General features: G+C 37.7%; 1 protein-coding gene across 2 annotated transcripts in view; it reads left to right on the forward strand.

The window, feature by feature from the left end:
* The first annotated feature begins 12,488 nt into the window (after window positions 1–12,488).
* The window catches only part of LOC129579203 (protein apterous), a 65,604-nt gene continuing 53,139 nt past the window's right edge, over window positions 12,489–24,953 (forward strand). Inside the window, exon 1 of one of the 2 annotated variants that reach the window (XM_055469007.1) lies at window positions 12,489–13,746. In XM_055469007.1, coding sequence (XP_055324982.1) covers window positions 13,708–13,746 — 39 coding nt within the window. In that variant the 5' untranslated portion in view covers window positions 12,489–13,707. The remainder of the gene's footprint in view (window positions 13,747–24,953) is intronic. The other variant, XM_055469009.1, reaches the window with a different exon arrangement.

Consider the following 24,953-nt stretch of genomic DNA (forward strand, 5'->3'; position numbering starts at 1 on the left):
TGAACGAATGCGGTGCGCTACTAACAATCGCATGGATATGCTCAGTATTTTTTTGACTTTGTGTTTCAAAGAGCACTTTTTATTCCGCTTCTTTCTTCTTCATATTTTGTTTTTTTTTTCATTCTGTGCATGTTGTGTGTGTTGATTCCATTATTTACTTGATGGTTTTTTTTGTTCGCTCTTTCTCTCGTTAGCTTTCGCTTGGGAGCGCGCGCATGGTACAGAAATCTTTTCGGATTTTTTTTTCGGAACATTATACGATAAACGTGTGCCATAGCGTCGTAGTCTTCATAAAGGTGGGTTGTTTATTTGTTCTGAATGATGCGTCCTTAATGCTCGTGAATTTCATTTGTGTGTTGTTGTTGCTATCGTCGTTGTGGTGGTTTTTTTTCGTTCGTTCGTTGAGATTTGTTGTTTGTATACGATATTATCGAGTGCCAAGAATGTGGTAGGCAGTACAATGGCACTAAGGCTAAGACTCCAATATTCTAAGCAGTATAGAATGAGAGACGGAAAATGCGCGCCTAATGATGTCGGAACATACGCCAAATCAAATACACACATTCAAAATCTCGAAAAGAATATCTGGTTGAAAAAAATCCGACCAAACGAACGAAAACCATTTTGAATTGATCCAGCCTTTCATTTCAAACGATTTTGAACCAGCCAAAGCTGTGCTTTGAATAGAAAGCCATGAATACAATAAGCGTATAAATTTGCAACCAAGGACACACGTTTCTTTCTTCAAATTTAGCATTTCTCCAATTAATAGAGTCTTAAGCGAACGTGCTCAAAGCGTGGCTTTTCCACACATTTGCATACCGCTTCTCTCTTTTTTTTCGTGTGTTCTGTTTCCTTTTCTCTTCTGCCGCTTTTTTTTGTACGACGCTACTCCTACGTCTTACGATGCATGTTGAACGGGCGATGAAAGGTCAGCCATCGATTTCGCAATATTTCCACTTGAATTGAGACAGAGAGAGAGAGAGAGCCCACGGTCATATCTTTTTGTCATCGGATACATGTATCGAAAATCGTCTGCTTTACATATGATTTATCTGTTAATTCGTCGATAATCTCTCGTCCGGTGATAGGTTTTAGTTAAGTCGTCGACGATGACACATTTTAATTTGCCGTTGTATCCGGAGTACTTGGCATTGTTGCACATCGTCGGTGTGTGTTGCGTTGAGCCGATCGAATTTTGACAAATGAAATGGAATATCCTCCGGAAATCGGTATCAGATCAAAATCATGCAATAAAAAATACGCTTCTCTTCAACCAAAACACACAAGCACATTTGCATTTCTTTTGCTGAAACTTTTGGCAGTTGGATATGCATTCGCATACAACGAATGATGAAGAATAATAAAATGCTCAATGTTTCATTCTTTCTTCTTTTTTCTTATTGAAGGGAAAAAATGCATCTGATAAAACGGCGCACATGGAACAACAGTCGTTTGGTATTACAGGAGATGGTCAGTGACGGAAGGTAAAAAAGAAGAAGATAAAAAAAACAGTGCGAATGAGCAACGAGAGTGTTGCTAAAATTCTGCTGCTACAAATGACAACAACGATAATAAAAAAGAGTCGAGTTTAAAAGACTATACGATGCGATCTGTGAGGAAATCGAATGTGCAACGGCAGTAGATATGCTTGTGATTACGGATCATCACGGACGTTTGGATGTTTTCGTGTGTACAACGCGATTGTACGGATATGTAAACGTCAAAAAATGAAAATGAACATATATACATTCATGCAATTCACTCGCTCGCTCGCCTCTTGAGACTACGTGAAAATTTCTACTTAATAATTTGTTGATGTGTTTGGGGCTATTGCGCGCGCCGTTGCATGACACCCATAGTTTGTTGTAATGCGAATGTGCCGGTGAAATATTTGCACTTTTCCGCTGCAAAGGTCGCATTTGGTGATCTTCATGTAGACATTTTACTTGACTTGTACACGTCAAAACGCAACGAAATTATCATTTAAAATTTTGTTTTTATAATTTCACATGTATACCAGTTTTTGTACGTTTCTGCGTTTTTGTTTCCTGTTATGTGCATTTTCATCGAAACAGAGCTCTTGTTGCTGGTGAACAGAGACATGCATTCATTTTATGATTTTGTATATGAATGAATTTCTGCACAAGAACGAAGTGAGCGAGCGAAAAAAAAAACACACACACACAAAGTAACAACAACAGGAGGAGGAAAAAATGTGGATGAAACACGGTCATGAAATTCCTTATACGGTGAGGCAGTTTTGAGGTGCATTCGCAACTCATCGAGCTCGTCATAAAAACGGTGACAGAAAATAAAAAGAGTGAGAGAGAGAGCGAGAAAAAATTGCAAGCAAATGACAAAAGCAACACCTGAATGAAAATCTACAGATGGAATCTCAGAAGCAGAAGCAGAGCTACTTTTACAATGGCCACAACAAAGAAGCGCACAACCTTAAAGCCATTCGGTTTGGTGTTCTGCTGTCGAGAGTAAAAATAAATGAAATACAGCCCCATCATAAATGCAACGAGACACAAAACAAAATATACACAATAAAATGTCGCACAGTATGGTAATTGTGTATGTGTGTATCCAAACCAAAATTATATTCCCTTTAAAACACGACAAAGTTTCAGCTTTTTTTCAGACGTTGTTGATCTAATAAAAGATGTGGAGTAATCGCCCACATCTAGCTATCTTCTCTTTCTCTCTCTCTCTCTCTCTCTCTCTCTCTCTCTCTCTCTCTCTCCCTCTCTCGTACTCATTCTGCGGCTCGGTCAATAATCGTCATATCATTCATGTCCGTAAATTGTTGTGGCCGGTGTGAGATTTCTTGAGATAACTTTTCGTGCACCAAAACACTGACGTAACAAGAGCTCTACGATCACGCACGCTCCTGTTGCTGCCATCTCTTTCTTTTATTTTCCGTGTGTACATTTGTTCGAGCAAGCATTGCATCCATTTCAGTGGGGAGAAAAATGTTTTTCTGTTCATTTTATCTTTATTTTAACATGCTTCCAATTTTAATCTATAAATTAAAATGCGTTATCTAAAATAAGTTCTGGACTCCAGTTCTGGCACTGTATTTTCGATGCGTTTTGTTACAATTTCACATCTAAGCTTCATTTATTCATTTTCGGCCTGCCGGCCAACCATTTGGTCGATCGGTTGGCTGGTTCGTCGTTTAGTTTTGTTGTTGCCCCGTTAACCATTACATTGATTACAATCTCAATGCATAATTCATTGCCAATGTGTGTTTTTGTGTGTAAAAGAGTGCGCGAGCTCTAGACACCGAGTGCACTGAAACATTAGCAGATAAAAATGTTGTGGCCTGGCCTAGGTATGTTTCTGTCTATTTTAACTGGAAAATTTATTGAGGTTGATCTTTTCGAGTTTGGTTGTTAAATACGATATCGCAAAGCCTTTTTTTCCGAACCATTCTCACCGAAGCCGAAGAGTAAGCGGAAGAGAGAGAGAGAGAGAGAGAGAGAGAGAACGATGACTTCGAAAGTAAACGAACGAATGAAAAATAAAGACGACAAAAAACAACGACAACAAATATTCCACTTAATAGAGTTGTACTGGGCACATGCATATTTAGACATTTTCTTGACTTTTGCCGCTTGTTGTCAGTTGCAACTGCATCCATATGCATCAATTTGGTAAAGAAAAACAAAAGAAAAATGGTCACCGAATTGTTGGTTAAAGCTCTATTCTGATATGAATCAAGACAAAGGAGAAAAAAAAGCCAACAACCCAACATACAAATGAAATTCGTTTAATAAATCAATAAAAGCAGCGACACATTAATTTTACGAAGAACATTAAATGTCTCATTTAGAGAAGTCAAAACGATCAAAGGCGATCTGAAGCGAGAGCCATAATAAAATCGAAACGCGTTTGCACTTGTTTCCATGATTTCGATTGCACACCTAGGCTGGCTGCCTGCACGACCAAGTGTGTGTCGACAGAGAATCTTACTGCGGTAAGTGTAATATACGACCATAAAACGTTTGAAAAATTGAAATGAAATAAAATGCGCGTACCGATAAAGGGCCTGAATTCTCATCGATTTGCTTTGTACCGCAGATGAAAAAGAAAAAATCCGTGAAGAACAACTTCTTGTTCGTCGATTGCAATACAAATGTCTCGTTCTTCTTCTTCTGTTTAGAATCACTCTTCAGTATTCACAGATGTAAATGCGAAGCCGAAAATGAAATCGAATTCGGATTTCAAGTAAACTTTCCTGAATATTCATCAAACGAAACCCATCGATCTACCTGTTTTATTTTTCTTTTTTTATTCTTCTTATTCAGTCGCACGAATCGAATGACCATATATTATTCGGTTCAACTTTCGTGTCATTTTATCGTTCTGTGTGACTGAAGAAGGAACGAGTAGAAAAAAATTAATGTCACATCTAAAACAAGGAGACCGAAACTTCAGATCGAACAGCTCTCAATAGCAGACGGAGGCTGACAGAAGAAGGCGAAAACACACATAGAATCTGAAGAAGAAGAAAAAAAACAGACGTTGAACGGCCTTGTGTCTTCCGCGATTCTTATCTATTATGTTATATCGGTTTGTATTATCTCCACCGTTCGATAATAAATCTTCTGCATTTTTAGACTCGGTTCTTTTTCCCTCTCTCTTTCTCTCTATGGCGTTTTTTTTTCTCTCTATTCACTTCATCGATCTATTCGTTGTTCAACTTACAGATCGATTTAACTTCAATGCTCTGCGTTCGAAAATCAAACGATTCTACTAAAATCGATGTGAACTTGATGACTTTGGACAATTTATATTGATTTCAACTCGAGCCAATTCTTGATTCCCTCGAATATCTCTTTCTCTCCTTCTATCATGTTGACTACATGAAACAGTCGTTTGCTATAGAATGGTTCTAGGCTATAAAAGAATTTTGAGAGAGAAAAAAACAGACGACCATCAAACGACAATGACAGCGATGTGATATCTTCACTTGAGTCAAACAGAGAAATAACTTCTGAAATACCCGTGTTAACACTAAGCTATTAAAAGGGTATCATCGCTTCTTTGTGTGTACGCGGATAAACGGCATTGGCCGATTCGATGCTGTGTGGATCAACCAGTGCGCGCACATTTTCCCAAAATGAATGAAGAGAATTGTTTCTCTCTCTTTTTTTTGACGAAACATCAATACAGTTTAGCATTTAGCGCGCCGATTTTGCACAAAGTCAAGCACCATTCATTCAATTTCATTCTCAAAATTTTGCGGTTTTCAACACTTCCTGTTATCCACACAGCTATTTGAATCCATTCAAGAAATCCAACAAATCCAGAATGCGGTTGACCAACATATAAATACAGTGAGCAAAAGCATTTGGTGGGAAAATTCACAACAAAAAACGCGGTCTTTGTCATTTGGGTTTTGGTTTGAGGTTTTCTTAAAATCAACAACAAATTATCCCATTAAAAGCGAATAATCTGTTAATGACTGGTGGCGATGATGACTACATGAAATCTTGATGATTTTGATTCACAAACGGATTTTTTGGCATAACGGATATTATTATTTTTTGGGTTCATTTTTGGTTCTTTTACTCTTATCTAGAAATCTATTTTTGATCTTATTTCGATATTATTACCATGAGATGGCTTGAAGCCTAAGTATGCCTTTGTCTCGAGCTTCACTTGGTTAGATTTTAACTTGATCATGCCGAATTATGAATCGTCAATTTTCCATCTCCAATGATAAAAGTTTACGATGGTACTAATTTCCGTGATATGAACAAGAAAGTGCCATTAGACATTAAATGGAGTGGTGCTGTGCTGCTGTGTCGAGTGCACAATCACGCACCGTACACAACAACAAAAACGGCACGCATAAAACGAATATGTCGTAAAAATTAAAGTCACTTGAGCATGTGTAGCAATTACTCTCCATTCTCTATCCATACTGTTGTTTCCATCATTTATCCGTGTTTATTTTTAGATTTTGGTGTTTTTCTTTCTATCAATTTTTTTATGTGCTGACTTTCAACAATTCGCAGGTTTATTTGCTAGAATCAGGCAAACGAAACTATTTCGTTTCGGTCGACGCGATGCTAAGTTGTGAAAGAGATTTTTTTCATGTGTTTTAAGAAAATCGTCAGAGGCTCGACAAGTGAAGAAATAAAGACTGACTGCAACAGCAGCAGCAGCACTATGCAATAGAATAGAACGACTGAATGGATAATTGGATGGTCAGGAATTCATAGATGGTGGTTTTATTGGCGCATTTTATATGATCATTTCTTTTATGATTTACGACCGTAGATAAAGCCATTTGAATCCATTTATGCGCCAAACAAAAGGTCAATTTGCATTCGTATTAATTAATTTAAATACAATTTTATTGGCTAATTTGCGCATCAGTCATTCGGTTGTTAATTTGGTTTCGGCGCTCCGGTATCTTAAGACATTTCCCATTCTTCATTTTTTCCATCGTCGTCGTCGTCATCGTGGTCTTTGCTGCTGCTGTTTCGTTCTGCATTCTCAGAGCTATTATTCTTCTGCGCCACGCCGCACACAGCGTTTTTAAACGAAAATCTACATGGTTCGTGGTGTGTTTTCTTTCCTTTCTTTCTTCCAATCGCGCGCGCGCGCTCTAGGTGTTATTTTCAGTTCCATTTGATTTCGTTAGCCTGCCATTTTTTGTTCGCACACACATCTATCTCTCACGTTCTTCACTCGTTGCTCGATCGCAACTGATTCTAATACATTTATATGCAAACAATTTATTTTCATCCAATTATTAATAATGCCGTGTATCCCGTTGTTTGTTAACACGCCCTGAAAAACAACAAACCATTCTTTTGCGCGCACACACAAACCGGCACACGGTACGGCATCGACGGTGCAAAACTATGCGAAATGCTGTTTGTTGATGTGACATCGAAACCCCTGTGCATTCGCCTGTGTAACTCACCACTGCAGTTCACTTTAATGATTTTGTTTATTTTCCTCCCAATTCGTTGTGAGTGTGTGCGCTTCTTTCTTTCCGATTGAGCTAGGCGCTTGCAGACATATTTCGTCGTTTATGCGGTACGATGCCGTGCCTTTTCGCTCCGTTCTTTTTCCTGTTATTTATTTCGCTTAAAGCCAAAATATCTCAGTGTGCGATCGTTGGGTACCGCACCGGAGATACAACGTTTAAACGCAATTTTTATAAATGTGACTGTGCCTGTCGATAGGAGCTCAATCGAGTTTTAAGATGAGAGAGAGAAAAAAACCCTGTGTGCAAACACATAAGTGTACCGCAGCAGCAGCAGCGATGGAATACAACAAGAGTTTGCACTAGTCTTTCGCGCGCCTTCTCTTAGGGACACCCCTCTGGTGTGAACATTTCGCTTTGAATACGCAAAAATAAAAATCAAATTTGATTATAACCTATAATTATGTTGTTTTTCCTCTCTCAATCTCCCATCCAATGTTCATTTGTTCTCTTCAGCGCCCATTGAGCGGCTGCGAGTGCGTGTGATGCATACACCAAGTACCGTAGCGGTTACAACCCATCTCATTTTCTTCTCTCTTTTTTTTGTGTGTGTGTGTTAAATTGTTACAGCAGCTACAATAGCTCAAGCGTTCGGATCGGTTTAACAATGACATCGGCGCAACAACAACAAAAAAACATCATCATCATCTCATATCGAAATGCTACCACAAACAACGATGCGAACCATATTTTCCCATTTCAATCTTAATTAAATGAATCTTGCTGTGCTGGAGTACTCTGTTGCACACAGACGCACTTTTGCACGGCACAGTTAGATTTATTTCGACGGCTCAGGAGGAGAGAGGCAGAGAACCGAACTGCAAACGGAATAAAAAATTTGAATACATTTTCTTGCCGCGAAAATGATGTTCTTCGAGTCATTTATTTATTAACATGATATTTCCCAATGCTAACGGAATTCATTCAATGGACCCTAATTTCAGGGCAAACTCTGCAATTTGTATATTGATTAAAGCATTGATTGCATCTGAATTGGAAGTTTTGTGCGAAATGAAACGAATAAAAGTCAAATCGAATGACGGCATTTGGGTTGTGTTTATATCGGTTTGTTCGAAGAAGAAGAAAAAATGGTCACCTAATTTTGGGTCTCATCAGTTGATTGTTCGCATTTCGATCGATTCAAATTTGGCAAATTTGTCGAAACAACTGGCTAAATGTACATGCCCAGTGTACATGGTGTTATTTTGTGGGCCATAAATTGCGGCAACAAACATGCCAATCATCATCTGAAAATTCGGAACACAAAAATGTGAATGGGATCGATTCGGTTTGGCGCGTATTGTTTCGCCTATACAATATATGATTGGAACATGGCAAAAAAAAGGTGCCTTTAATAAGATGATATTTGAATTAAGCCACTCGATCATTTGGACATAAGTTCCGATTACGCTGTTTCTTGTCCATTGTTTGTGTTGTATCTTTTCAGCATACGAACAGAGAGAGATGGAAAAAACTATTCACAAAATTTTTTTACAAATAACGACCTGTTCAGAGATCGAAAATGGTATTGAAAAATGCTGTATCAGATCGAATCGATGACCAGTGTGTGCCAAGAGACACGCAATTTTTTTGCCATCTCTTTTTCCCCTTCAATAATAATGAAGAAAGCGATAAAACCGCAACAACAACAAGAACAACAACGGAAAAAAGAGCAGCGAGCTAAAATAATAGATGCTTATTATTGCGTTGGCGTTCGAATTGCTACTCTTTCGTTATTTTGGAAATAAGCTGGAATTATCGTGGCCAACTGCATGTCGGGCTTCTCTTTTTTTTTCCCCGTCCGTTGTTCAAAAGCCACAGAACACGTACAACGTATTCATCGAAATTATACATCTCAATCTATAATTTCCAATGATATTGAAAATTAAATAAGCAGACGATATCATTCTTTGTTGCGAACGAATATGCGTTCGATTTGAATGGTGAGATGGATGCAGCCAGCAATAAAATCGTTGCACATCGCAGCAAGGAAAAAAAGATATCATTCGCAATCACACAAAATTCGATTTTATTATTTTGTTTTCTTTTGTTTTCATTTTTTTTTTGTTTCGTTTGAGCCGCGCTCTCAAAATCACGTTTTTTTTCTTCTTACTTTCACTTGTATCACTTGATATCGAGTTGTTTCTTTCCAGATTTGGCACATCATTATTGCTTTAGGCGGTTGCAAGTTTTGTGTGTGTGTGTGTGTGTGTGTGTGATAGCCGCTATTTTTCTTCATTTCAGTGCTGTTGTTGCTGTTTTTGTTTCAATTCCAGGCCAAACACAAACAAACAGCCCGGCTTAATGTTGTGAACACGACAAACAACCGTTGAAGATAGCCAAAATGCAGACATTGTATGTACTCGCGGAACAACAACAAAATAAAATGCTTGCAGAGAAAAAATCATTTTAGTGTGTTCGCGTAGCTCTTTGGTTGGGGAGCGTGTTTTTCTGTTGGGTATACAATCAATCAGTAATCGAATGCTCGAACGATCGTGCTGAAGTCGCATGAAACGAAGAAGAAGAAGAAAAAACGACACAATCACACATACACTATCTTACTACGCCAAATGAGCGATGTGGTGTTCAAATGACCTTCGAATTCATACGTATGATTAATGACTCGTTGCCCGCGATGGTTTCGTCTCTTAAATGATTACGTGTGTTGCACTTGTTCAGACTTTTGGAACGAGAGCGCGCGCACAATCGACAAAAACAACAGCAACCATAACAACAACACCGACACAACGATTTGTGATCGAATCTGTCTCATTCGGATTCCGACTCTTTGGCTCGAATTCATGGTGAATAAGAGAAGTGCATGCCGTGACAACATCACACACATACAGAGATTTCATAAGACAAAACCATGGATAAATTGCCATCACAAGCGCATTGTACGCAAAACAGTCTCCCGAACAAACACATCATCGTCATCCTATACGTAATTTTATTTGTAACAAAATGTTAATGAATAATTTTATATATATTTGATACATACAATATGTATAATGTGGATATAATTTGTATGTGTTCGACGCGCTTTGAACTTAAACGGCTTGTGTGTGCATTGGCATGCTAATGGCCAAACATTGGGAAAGAATATACAGAAAAAAGCGAAATAAATCGCACACATCACTTGCGAGCGCCCGAATGACTACAAAACATAGGTTCTGACACCAAAAATTTCAGGGGGGGTCAAACCAAAAATTCCTTTGGGGGTCAAAAAAATCAATTCTATCTAATGTAAAATCATTTTCATAATCAATCCATTCTATCTAGTGTTAATGTTCCCTTCGCAGCAAAATTGAGGAGCAAAAAAAAAGGTCCGAAAATGGCAATGGGTCCGAAAAAATCGTTGGGGGTCAAATTTTGCCAGGGGGGGTCAGGATCAACGAGATCAGACTATGTCAGAACCTATGCTACAAAATATCTCTTTGTCACACATTGACAAATGTGTGCTCAAGCAACAGGGCGCGCGCAAGAGAAAGAGAGACAAAATATATGATCTCACATTTGAATCGCACGCGGGCGCGACACACAAACACAACGATTTCAAGCCAGCCGAAACAATTGAAACATAGACTGCTTGTCTTCAGCAGTCGACTCACATTTCATTACAACGAAATGCTTTTTATTCCGATTTTTACTTTAGAATTCATTATTAATTTAAGATGTCATTCACATCATCTTGGTTGTTTTTTTTTTCATTCGTTCATTCGTAGTCGGTCGATAGTTGTGTCATTGATTGTTGAATGTCACAATTTCATTGTGAGACAGGATTTTTTTTCTCTACCTATTCCCGAGTGAAACGATTTGATCTGCTTGTTCGAATCACAATCCAAATAAACAGCGCTCAAGAAGAAAAAAAAAGTTTTGAAGAAGAGAAAAAAAAATGTGTCAAAACGTGAACAATTTAAAGTCATCGCATTTCGATCGGATTTTGATTCAATTCCATCCATCGTCCGGGATGGCTTATGTTCAATCGCAAAGCCAAAGGCTGTTGTATTTATCATCGCACGATTCGAAGTCAAAGCATTTTTGTCATGGTAAATTATGCACAGCAATTGCTTGAGTCACACAACCCCAGTACACGGTTAATCCGTGTGAGTGCAAACATATTGTGTTTCATCGCTTGATGATTCACTAAACGATGACATTTAAGTGTGAATTTATTTATTTGATCGGCAAACAATCAGTGAACAATGCCGTTAGAATGTAAATGAATGAATGTGAAGAAAACGAGAGACTTTTCGCTTGCAATCAACCACCATCGTTCATCATGAATACAACGGCAAAAGCGTCATGTTCTCCGCCAAACGCACTTTATTTGGTGAACAACATAACAACAACAACAACGACAACACCACTAACAATACAACAACAAAAATCACGGCAACAATTCTCCTGAAAACTTGTTGGCTCGCCTTATGTACTACGGAACAAATGTAGTGGTCTCTTTCGCGTCAATGCATTCGTCGTAGCCGTAGGAAGCAACGTAACCGTTTTTACGCTTATGCGCCACCCATTGTATCCGCCTTTTGTAATGTTATATACTTGCATCGCATGTACGGCATAGCAACGCCGTGCGTTGGTACGGTTCGGTGAGCCTCTCTTTTTCCTCTATAGCTATGTGTGTTTTGTGTTGTTTTTGTTTTCTGTTCACGCAAAGATGCGTATGTAAACAACAATACTAAGCTTTTTTGCCCGGGCCGTACAACATGCGGCCACTGTTGTTTCTGTTTTTTCCCCTTTTCACTTCGTTTTCCGTCTTGTCTTCTTTTCTCTCGTGCAGCACAGAGCAATTTTCAAACAATTTCAACGCAAGTATTTTCAATATAATTTTGAGCGATGTCGGTTGCGTTCACACAAATAAAATTCGATACATTTTCAGCGGTATTCACGTTGGTAGAGTAGGAGCGAAAGAGAGTGCAAACATTTCATAGCATAGTTTGGTTCTTTGCACACTCATCTATGGCTGTCGAAGTGTATCGTCATTGTGCACCGCACACAAGCACATCGATTCCGAAGCTGAATATCGTTCAGTGATTATATTTCATTTATTGCTGTTGCTGCTGCTTGCTACAACTACTATTCAGTTTGGTCGATCTAGAGAGAGAAAACGAGTGGAATTGCCGTGTGTGTTGTGTATTTCTCATTCTGAAAAAGCCGTATTCGTTTCGTTCGACTGCTTCTTCATTTTATTCGTTCGTTCGTCTTTTCTCACATCTCCATCTCTGTCTCGGCTGCTGCCTGGCTTGGCGATTCTGTGTGTGTCGGCTCGCGTGTGCGCCTCTATGTATGTGGCGAGATAGAGAGGCGAATGACTGTGCATATGTGTATGTGGAAATGCATGGGTATGGAGTGTATGTGTGTATGCGTGTGTACGGTTTCGTGTATCGCTTATTAAGGGGTTTTCGACTCGGCTACGTAAAGTATTAATCCACAGTGTTGTTGAACATTAATGCGTTGTATGATGCGCATGCGTTCGGTTCGTTGCAAAGAGTACGCACGCGATTATTGAAAAACACTGAAAACATATTCGAACGAATATTACGTACGACATTCGATTCGGAAAACATAAAATCGTATTCGCATAAAATGTGAAGAAAAAAAAATCGACGACGAAAAATTTGACAAAACAAAAAAACCAAGCGAAGAGAAGAAATATTCATCAAAGGAAAAAAATAAATAAATAAAATTAAATAAAAACATTGAGTTTGTAGTTTCGATAAATGTGTCAAGTGGCTAGTGTTTGAATTGATTTTGTGTGAGACGCGCGATTACGCGATTTTTTTCTATTCAAAAGACGGAAGAAATACAGCGACAACAGAAGGAAAACACAAATAACGAAAAACTACACAACAACAAGAGCGAGCTAGAAAAATATAAGAAACGCCGCAGTAGCAGCAGAAGAATATATATGTATAAAATTTGATAGCCATTGCGACAAACTCTAATTCCACTGCACCGATAAGAAGATAAATAAAAGAAGTATTTGTTTACATAATTAGAATAATCGTTGTCGTATGCAGTGCATGATAAACACTTCAGCAAATAAGTCCGTGAAGCCTTCGAATGTGGAGGCAAATAGTACGAGAGCCGACTAGCGCCAGAATTTAAGAAAATCTTCTACTTCACTCAGCCACGCGAGAGTGCTATTGAAGTTGACGACTTCCAATTTGCACATTCAACTCATATGATCGACGAATGTTGGTTTTTATTTCGTCGCAATCATTTTGTTTGCCCGAAATAATCGGTGGCATTTGACAAAAGAAAGTGGACACTGTGCATAGGAATTTACGAACCAATTCACAGTTTTCAATTGTTGTGGAAATGCAATTTCAAGTGTTTGAATTGACTGCTATAGTGTGAAACGAACTAGGAAAAAATGGATAATTGTTGAATTTTCAAAAAAAAAAAAAAAAAATTGTTGTTTTGAACCCAAAAAGTATGAAGAAAAGTTTTCTATTTGTTCTCAAGCAGTGATACCCAAAACCGAAAAGTAAAACTCTCAACGAACGATCAATCGAATTCAAAGAAAAAGTGTTCGATCGGCTTTTTTTTTTTTTTCGGCTATCGATATTTGTGCGTATTCCGTTCCAGTGGCTCACGATAATCTGATCAGTTTCGAAGGATCACGGTTTCGTGACCCGTTGCCAAGTATTGGTGAAGCGGTATCAGAGAAGCACATGGGCGTGTGTACTGAAGAGCGCCCTGTGATGCATTGGGTGAGTAAACATTCTACACGAAATCACTAAATCGTTGCACTGGCGACGGCAATGTCGAAATTGCGTCGCGCTTGCAGCTTCTTACTTTCCCTTTATTTCTATCTGCTTTTCATTCCAAGAAAAACCTTCGCACACACATTGAAAATAAAAGTAATGAACCAAAACGATGGAATCCTTGTGGAATTGCCTTCATTAACATTTTAACATGGATATTTTATTTAAAAGCGTTTTTTTATGATTTTGACCGGTGTTCTGACTACAACAACAATTTAAGAAAATATAAAACCATTTGGCTTTTGGATGAAATAAACAATTTTTGCAAAAAACAAACATTAACTGAGTCCAACTGTCCAAATCGCTTGTGTGTTTAAGAATTTTGTCATAAATTGATTGTGTCGTGATTTTCATTTTCGTTAAGCGCTATGGTTTCTTCTCTTTCTCCATCTATATTCTGGTGTTACAAATTTTTTGTTGTTTTTCTTTTTTGGTTCATGTGCAAATCTGATGGAAAGATTGCTTCATTGTTTTTATTGAACGCCATATCAACCCATTTGTTTCGCTTGAATTTTGACAAATCAAGCGTTCAGAGTGAATATGTTTTGTTTTCCTCTTCTATTTGGTATGCTTTTGTAAATCCGTGTATCCACCGCGCCGATTCAGTTCCAGTTTCATTTTCTTTTGCCCCCAAATCTGATTTTCACACTTTTCGGTGAGATATCAGAAAAGCTACTTATTTGCAAATTTTCTTCGGATAAATGTGCCCATTGCGCTTCATGTTTTTTAAGAACGCAAAAATGATTGTTGACACGGGATGCCGGATAATCAAAGCAAATAAATCTACAAACAATCTCAAAAAGCATACATTTTTCGAGTTGGATTGTACACACGACGGAGTGATTAAAAAGAATTATCATTGCCGTGAGGAACACAAAGTGTTTCTATTCGTTTTGCGTGTGTAGACAGAAGAAAAGCAAAAATAAAAACAACGACGCGCAGATATTTTTCCGTTGCCGTCAAAGTTAGTTTTATCGTCATTGTTGCGCCGCGCTCCTTTGTCATGGAGTGTGTTGTGTGTACACACTTTTTTGTTGTTGTTTTTTCTTCTGCAGTAACATTTTCTTCTTTGCATTTCATGGCCTTGCTGCTGTTGCTGTTGCTGTTGTTGATGTTGCCGTGTCGTTGTGTGTCGTGTTGATGGCTGATGATCTTCAATCGTCATACAGTCCCCCATACATGGCTAGATACGTGTTAATGCGATCTATTTTACGCACCTGAAACGCACGCGACGAAAGAGCCAGAGTTCAGCTACTCTCGCATATCGCGATCGGTGTTGGCATTTGTTTTGTTTTCGAGCTTTTCCAATGTCTACATTGCTAAAGTCTTCGCCGTCGTCGTCGTCGTCGTCGTGTGTGTGTGTGTGCGTTTTCCTCTTCTTTTGTTTCATAATTGCTGCGAGCAATTATAATCGCAATTTTCTGCTTTGTGTATTTCTGTTTTCCTCGGATACTTTTGCGCCAACTTCTTATTTTATTCATAACTTGTTTTTTTTTTCTTCGCTCAAATCGGAAATAAAACGAACAAAAAATTGTGCATCAGATGAAAACAAAATAGCAACAGCAAGAAAAAAAAAATAGTAGATAGTAGACCATTCTGAGTGGCGTGGAGTCGTCCATGTTTTTGTCTCTCTTCTATTTTCGTTGCCGTCGTGGTTGCGATGATGCTACCAATGTTCTGCGCAATTTCACCTATTTGAAGGTTTGCATTCGAAGAATGGTATTTTCCCAGTAAAATTAATTATCAGTTGAGAATTCGTTAGCTCATTTGACGCGGTGTCCACTCTAGCGCTACCGCAATTTGAATGAAACAAATCGTACACACACTGTGTGCGCACAAACATGGTTGTAAAAAAACCAATATGGAACTTTAAATGCATTCTCTGTCTCTCTTTGGCCGGTTTCATGAATGCGATTCGCGTTCATGTGAGCGCCGAACGTTAGTTCCCTTTTAACCAATTCCATACCTGATTATTATTTATGTATGTAAAAATATCGATGCAACAAGAATGAAGAAGACGAATAAAATGTAAGCTCTTTCTTGAAACCATCGCATCTTGGTTGTATTTATCTCCTCCTTAAAGACCTCGCTGCTTTTTTTTCCTTCCCTCTAAAAATGTTACAATGAAAAGAAAATAATATGTGTACACATAGTATGTGTGTTTTGTGTATGCTTCGATACTATTTTTTTTTCTTGTTGCTCAGCAACAGCAACAGTTGCTGTTCTACTGAATATCTTCTGTTGCCACTTCTTGAGCTCTCTGCTCTGCGTTTGTGTTGTTGGTATTATTATTTTTTTATTCGTTTTATTAGCAATAAATAATTTAAGTGTTTAGCAATTGTTTTTTCTTTGCATAAAGTGCAACCGCAACTCAATTATTTATGTTGTTCTCGCTTTTTTCTCGCTTGCACCTTCAATGGAGCATATGTTTTTGTGCGTTATATGTGCGTTGTTTTTTTTTTGTTGGTTCGCGATCGCGTCAATTTCAAGCCATACGATTATGACGAGCTTGAGCATAAAACGTGTAACTTTACAAACACGGAACGATCGAACGAAAAAAAAACACACACAGCAACACATACAACACAAAAATAAAAGCAACAACAACAACATCAACAAGAAATATCAGCAAACTTCACATATATTGCCAATCATTTCAATTACAAAGCGTTGAAAATGTAAATCTGTCATGCAAAGTTGAATTATGAAAACATCGCGAGAACGGGCGTGCGAGAGAATTGAACGAACAAACGAGTGAATTGAAAGAGAAAAAAAAACGAACTAAGCATGCATTTGCTGTAAATTCATTTCACAGAGAAATGGTTTTCGATTGGAAACATAAACACTTTCTGGGCTTATTTCTATCGTGTGTTCTTTTTTTCCGCATATATCCTCTCTTTGTCGAGTGATTCTTGTCCATGCTGATTAGGATGTTTTTTTTCTGCGAAAAGAACGAACAACGAAAAAAAGCTGCACTCACTAGAATTGTAATTGCTTGCGATCGCTTACGAGCATGATTAGTTACGAAGTCGACATTCAGTGTCATTCGACGGAAAAAGTTGTAAAAAGTGTAAGTAGTGTAGCGTGCATCATCATCAAACGCCGTTCGACGTGTTGAACAATTTTCTGACAAAAAGTAACACTTACTCGTATTGGCTTTATCGGTTTGACGGCATTTTTTTGCTCCTGCTTCTTTTTCTTCACTTCTTCTTATTTCCCTACATACTTATATTTCATATAGAGACACTTTTTTTACGCTCAATTCCATAGGTCAGACGAAGAAGAAGAAAAAGGCACACACATCAGATGATGTGACTCTGAAAATTGATTTGTATTCCAAACATATTCATAGTCAATTCATTTCCATTCTCAAATTACACGATTAAATTTTTTTTGTGCGATTGGACCTATTACACGAATTTAATGTTTGTACGAATGCCATTCGATTGATGATAAGTCACACGCACTATCGCTGATTTGTTGCAGCAACAGCTACACACACACACAAAAAAACATCACTCGTGAGTGACCGTTGAGAGAATTGAATTTCGTGTCACCGGTTTTTTTTTCTTTGTCTAAATATAAACCAATTTTTTTGTGTATATCTCTACGACTACAAAAAATAGCAAAACGGAATGTGTCTGGAATGACCAGACGCATTTCAGTCTCACAACAAAAAGAAAACTTTAATCATTTGTTTTGTTTGTCGTTTGAAAATGCGTGTGAAAGCTGGAAGGGCAGTACGGTTCGTTCAACGTTTACAATAAATCACGATCTTCTCAATCGGTCAAATCTGGAAATTCTTTCTCAATCGAAACCACTTTATCACTCAATACGTCCACATTTATTCATCGTAATTAATTACGGGCATTTATATTTTGAAGAAAATTGCTGAATCAGATCTTGACACTTTTTGCGTACGACTCGTTTTTTCTTTTCGATTTTTTCTTCTTCTTCTGTTCATTCTACTTTTCAATCTTCCTGTATCAATCGAATAGTATTTGCGTTCGAGAAAATGTTGTAAATATTTCAAAGTCGTAGAAAGTGCATACGATGACCGATTGAGAGAGAGAGAGAGAGAGAGAAAGGATTGAGCCAAAGGTCTGATATTGTGTTAATTAAGTCGGTGAAGGTTGAAGCCATCCCATTTTATATATATAGTGTGCCGCTGTCGCCAGATGCACTGCGCCCATTCACAATATTTAGTTCGATTATCTAATCGACAAGTCGATTCGCACGTTTGAATTTGGATTGACAACTGAGTTCTATCTTGAGAGAGTCCTTCCAATTGAGAAACAAAAAATAAATAAATCGAAATCTATTCCTCTCCGCTTCGCGCATCTCTAGCTCGGCAAACGACGATGTTTACGTTGCAATTAGTTTTTTTCATTGAAATATTGCCACTGTTATTATTTTGCATGCACTTCTATGATAGCTGTGATCGTAGTTAAGCGCCGTTAATCACGACATTCATCGTGCCAATTTTACATAAAGATAAGGGTTATAGTGTGTGAGATCGCCTTTATGTCTCCTTTTCAATTCGATTATAATCGTAATAATATTATGATGTGCGGTAAAAAAAGGCAAAGAAAAGTCAATAACAATGACAACGTATAATCAGAGAGCGACAGACATCTGATGAATATAAACAAAATTTAGGATTCCCTGAAATTTCAAAGGCAAATGCCTCCTTTTTTTTGCCACAACTGCAACGTTCGATCCGTTTAATCATAAAAGGCACATAAATGACGAGTCATTTGTTTTTGTTTTTTTTTCCTCATCTTCAGTGCGAACGAGAAAGGCAGACATCTCAAAGCTTATGTTAACGATGTTTGGATTGTCGCGACCATTTGTCATAATACTATCAGTGTCTGCGTTTTTTTTTGTCGTTCCTTTCATTCGAATCGTTGTCGACACACACACACACACACAAATATTGTGCGCGTCCTTTTTTTGCTCTACCCAACTCAACTCAACCTAATCAACGGAAATATTGAAAGTTGTGGGCCGATGTTGATACCGTTTGATGAGCATAGAAAATCTATCGATGATGATGATGACGTCACCGACGTCTCGATCGATAATCTCGGTTAAAGTAACCATATAAATTTGAGCTGAACAAATTATCTCGCATTGACGACCTTTTGAGGTCGATCTAAAGTCCAGGCAAATGAATACGTGCACACTTGCGCCCCTGTATAAATACACTCACTCACTCACTCACTCAATCTTGCTACATCTTTCGACATGTTCGTGTTTTTTTTTATTCATTCTTCTGGTCCAATGTGAGATGTAAAATAACCGCTGCTCACAACTAACACACTGTTACCTCGTGCACCGTGTGTCAATATGCACATTTTTCTGTTTTTGGTGATATGGATCGGAACAAATGAAGTCAGAAAGCAAAAATTCATGCACACACACACACACACACATAAAAAACCATCACGCGTCCAACGAGAGAGAAATGCGGAGATCGAACGACAGAGATTTGAAACGGAAATGTGTGTCGATGGTAGAATGTTCGAGAGAGAAATGAACCAAAAACATCTCTGTTTTTTTTCATCTTCTTCATGAAAACAAAAATCAGAAACAAAAACGATTGCCAACAACCGGCATGCAAATGAGCCAAATGCAAGGCCAATTCCTTTTATTTGTTTGTTCATGCTCCTTGTGAATATCTCTCGTGGCTCAACCGACAAAATTATAAACGGTAATGACTTTAATATTCAATAAGAAAAATGGCAGCAATGAAATGCAGGATTCATAGCACGATATTTGTCGAAATTGCACTTGGAACACATTTCTTTATTGAGAAACTTATTCGACTCACAGAGACAAGCCAAAGTGAGAGAAACAGACAGACAGAGAATAAAAAAAAACTCATCGTACACACAACAAACTAAAGAGTCGTCATCGTGGTCGTCGTCGTCGTCGTTGTCAGATAACAGATGATGAGGAGCATCATGCGATGGGTTAACACACGCACGAAGAAAGTTGATGTGTAGCGCGATACGATCGGTTGGCCAGTCGATTCACTGTGTTGTTGGCACTGTGATGGGACCATTGGGTTTTTTTTTCGTTATCATTTACTCTTATCTTTATCATCATTCTTGATTTGGCTCTATCTCTTCGACCTGTGCGCGCAAAATCACACACGGAAAAAGAGATAGAAATAAATGAAGAAGAAAATATGGTGCCAATGGGAGGCTATTGGTATTGATATTGATGTGATGTTTCTTGAACATTAACTGACGACTGAAAAGAGTATATTAAATTAGTGGATGTGTGTTTGTGAGTTTACAACTAAAGCAAAAGCCTTACATCGCATCATCGATTGAGGAATATGGCTTTTGCGGTGCGGGTTGAGCGCGCGCGCACGCTCACATTGCGATTGAATCTGAATTGCTTTTTTTTTAGTGGCACTTTGTTCATCCGAGTACCAAATAAACTCACAAATTTTATGTTATATTTGGTGGACTGTGAGCGGGAGGGGCAGAGACTCGATTATGGCAGGCAGCGATCTTTTTATTTTTATTTTTGTCACATAAATTTTTACGATCGTCACATGGTACAATATGTAAAATATATTTCACAAAAGTTATTACTATGATCGAGTCCGTTTGCTTGTTCCTCTGTCTCTGTCTCTCGCACACACACACACACTCCCTCTCTCTCTCTCTATTCGATTTGATTGGGACTTCTACAACTTGTCGCAATGGTTGTATTTGTGTCTTCATTCCCACAGCTTGTTTGGCTATTTTTTCTGCTGCTGATGATGGTGCTGTCTATCACAGAACCCAGCCTTGGCTTGAAAAATGCTAAATTTATATTTATTACATTGATATACACATTTTATTCAAATATTTATTTTATGTTAATGCCAACATTAAAAATATTTAGATGGTTTTTCTTGTTAATCGTTTTTTAATGATAATTTTCGGACTGCCGAACTGGGACTGCTCCAAACTCATCAGTGCCTAGACACAGATGCTGTTGCTGCTACTTTTACTTTAGCTTGCTTTCAACAGCACCACGAATGGTTTGGAGGCTTTTGTCACAACAAACACAAACCGAGCGAGAGAGAGAGAGAGAGAGAGAGAGAGAGAGAGAGAGAGAGAGAGAGAAGAACATAGAGAACAAAGCCTGCTCTTGGATTGCTTGGGAAACCACTGACGGATGGAAATGCGCACCCATTATTATCTGTGATACATATAGATAAATGGTGTAAAACTGATTTGCATTTCTATTTTATTCCGGATTTTGGGCCATTTTTAATTCCGCGTGATAAAAAATAAATTAATAAACATCATGTATTCATTTTGAATGTTGTCTTTCAATTAGCTCGAAAGAGGGGGAATCTGATTTGTCTTTTTTTGTTGTTGCTGTGTCTCTTTATTGTGTTGAGCGTTCACAATCGCAGGCATTCTTCGTTTTTTTTTGTTTTTTTTTTCCGGCTGTGTACGCTTTTTTTTCCCTATTTGCTGCGCGAGAACAAAATAAACCTTGCTGAAAACACACATATCATAGAATAAAGAGGGGGAAAAAAAGTCACGCACACATGCCAATTGGACGAAAATTAACGAAACAAACAAAAGAAACCAACCAAATTAGATACAAGCAGCGGTCATGTAATAAATTATCGATGTGAAGAGATAAACCTTTCATCGGCCACACTTTTAAATGTACGAATATGTATATAAATAACAGTGTATTATTGTTGAACATATTCATGTTTCTTTGTCGCTCTCTCTCTCTCTCTCTCTCTCTCTCGCTCGCTCTCGCTTGCTCGCTCTTCCTATTTTCCACCCACAAATTGCCGCACAATTAATTCCGTGGTATTGTCAGATAAATGGAACAGAAGAGAGGAAAAAAACGAAATATGAAAAGCTAATATTCCGTTACAAATTACTTTTCTCTTGGCTTTTGAGAGATAGCTATGCGCGATGGGTGCTAACATCAAGTGGCTACCTACGAATCGGACAACTGTCATAAATGAGAATAACAACAACAATGTATTAAAATACACTGATACATTTTCAACAATTCTGTCGTTTTTGTTCGTTGGCTAGTTCCCTGGGTGACCATAAGACTCATTAAAAAAAAATGGTTTCACATTCAACGCACTGATCTCAAGTGGGTCTTTCGTATTTGAGCTATTAATTAAAGAATCAAAGCGCATCATTTTTTTCTATTTTTATATACTTGAAGTTAATGCTTTGCTAAAAGACAATGTGTTGCTACGTTCGGCGATTGTCATTCGCACGTCATTCCAGGAACACCCTCAACGCAAACTTCAATTTAGTTTTACAATCTAATCAAATCAGCACATTAGTGTAAATAATGAACCGGCCTCCTTCCTTCCATTTTGCTTAGACTTGTGTGTGCGCTTGACTCGGACAGAAAATAAAATAACAAATGGATGGTTTTAAACCGCATTAAATCAAATGTGAAACCACATCAAATCACTCAAATATCACATTTTGACATAAAAAGTCAATAACTGGCTTTATTTATGTGTGAGTGTGTGTGTGTGTGTATGTGTGTGTTGTTTCGGGTGATCATTCTCACAAATCGCTTTCAATTCATAAAATATGCATGTTTCACACTCGATAATAAGACAAACGATCCATAAAATAAATGTCTATACAACGTAATGAATAATTTATAGACTAGCAGCAGTTGATCGATTAATTGCATTTCAAGCGACTCTAAATAACAAGCGTTTGTAATCAATTTAAATGTGTGTTGTGCATTAAATTAATTTCGAATTTATCAAACTTATGCATTGGATGAAGCATAATTTGCAATATAAAGGAATGCAATTAACGGCGATACACTCATCGTTAATGTCAAGCAAACGGAAAAAAATTTGTGTTTAGAAACTTGACGGTTGACTTGATTGAAATACATGTCATTTTATGTGTGTGTGCTTTGATTAGACGTCATTTTAACAGTAGCCAATCGATGAAAATGACCATGTTCATTGCACACCTCTGGCAATCAATTGTGAAGGAATCGAATATAAAACATTCAATGCATTATATTAAATTGATACTCGGTGTTTGTGTGTGTGCTCGATGTTATTGTTGTTGATTTTGTTTTTGTCTTGAATTATTGTCTTTACATTTTTATGTGTCACAATTTCAATAGGCAATTAATTAGCTTGCGCGGCCACGAATGATTTTAGCATTTTCTTAATCGAAGTAATTTGTCTGCAATACTCAATTTCGAACGCCTCAAACGACAATAAATAGCGTCAATGCCGTATGTGCATCAAATGCTATTCATTTCCATTTGCCAATTTTTGATTTATGTGCGAATAAATGGTTTTACCGACCGAAAGAGGAAAAAATAGAACAGAGCAGAAAGCCCAATTCAGTTAATCTGTGATTCCTACAGCAATAGCTGCGACTTTCCAAAAACACTGCATTGTGTGGTAAGCCCAGAAAGTAAGTCACAAGTGCAATAAACCAAATCGAGTGATAAAAATTGGCGAAATAGTAGCTGCACGGCAAACGAAATATTCAGGTGGAAAGGAAATTGCACACCATAGACGTTGGGTGTGGGCGCGCGACGTGCAACATTAATAGCATGAACGTGTGGTATTCTAGGGGGATTTCTCACACAAAAAGTTTGAGCAAATGTGCAAAAATTTCTATTATTTCTTCTTTTTGATTGAAATTGTATGAAAATGTACTGAAATGACGATTTTGCTTGAATAAAAGTGTTCTGGAAGTGGGTTTTGGTGGATCCCCAGGATGGACCAAATCCGGTTTGACATTGCCCTGGCCCATCCTGAAGATCCACTTCCTGAACCGGGAGCAGTTTTGAACGATCCTTGAGATCCACCAAAACCCACTTCTAGAACAATTTCATTGAAGCATAATTCAAAAGTTCAGTGTAAATGTACATTTATTTACACGAATCGTCAAAAATTGATCGAATCGGACCGAATTGAAGGAATTTTTCAAAATTTATAAAAATTCATTCATTTTTTTCGTGAGAAATCCCCCAAGGTGGAATTGGAATGCCTGAAAACGTGAATGCTTTTTTTCTTCATTTTTTTCGCGAATTTCCTTATCGCATTTTTAAATCCTCCGTGAACAAAATGTGGGTAACTGAAAAAAACTGATGTGAGCGAATGCAATTGTATGGCGGTGAAAGAATGAGAGATTTGTTCAAATATCGTAAAACAATAATCACATCGATTTCCTGCTGCTACTGCTGCTGCTGCTGCTGCTGCTGCTGCTGTTGTTGTCGATCGCATCACATACCCATACACATACACATACACATACATATACACGTCTATAGCCGATGCCAAAAAAAATTGTGTGCAGTTCCACCATTTCAAGTAAAAGTTCAACGGTCTCAATAAAAAACAATTAACCACATTTATGCCTTTCGAAAGAAAGAAACGAATGCAAATTCAATGAAATATAAAAAAAAACGGTCAAGCAAATCCAATTCCGATTTGAATTTAATCTGTTGATTCTAATATGGTAAACGACTTCAAGCCAAAATCAAAGCCACATTAGAATGTGTATTTAGCCTTGTATATGTGGCAAAAAGAGCAACAATCGACCATACACAAAATCGTTATCGTTTGCTTAGAGACCCCATTTTAGAAACATTTTTTTTTCGGTTTTTCCCTGCCGAAAAAAGACACTAACCGTCACAGCCATACACCGTCAGGTACATAGTAATGCTCGCTAGAAATGTGCACCGCTCTCGGCCATTTGATTTTTATAAAATTTGCATACAATTAAAAGCTGCAAATGCTTTTTCTTCGATTTTATTGCCGTTGCACAATTCAACTCTTTTTTTAAATCGAATGTTCAAGATTTGCCCGGGTTATTTTCAGTGTTGCGGTGTGTGTTTTTTTTTGGTTGTTTTCGCGTGTATGAGTGAGCGTGCGCGTTCTTTTGATTTTCTTCCAGTTTATTTGCTGAAAACGAGTTTACAAATCGCATTTCTCGATGAGGTAGTGTAAAATAGAATAAAACTACATTATCATACACACATTGGTCTCGAGAACTCATTTCGTTTTTTTATGTTTGCACAACAACAACAACAACAACAACAACAACAACAACAACAAAACCGGTAGCAAATAAATCAATCAAGGAAAGTTCGTGTGTCAATACAAC

Source organism: Sitodiplosis mosellana, unplaced genomic scaffold (genome assembly GCF_009176505.1).
Source record: "Sitodiplosis mosellana isolate CC-2019 unplaced genomic scaffold, AAFC_SMos_1.0 Smas_scaffold_6226, whole genome shotgun sequence".
Classification (NCBI taxonomy): domain Eukaryota; kingdom Metazoa; phylum Arthropoda; class Insecta; order Diptera; family Cecidomyiidae; genus Sitodiplosis; species Sitodiplosis mosellana.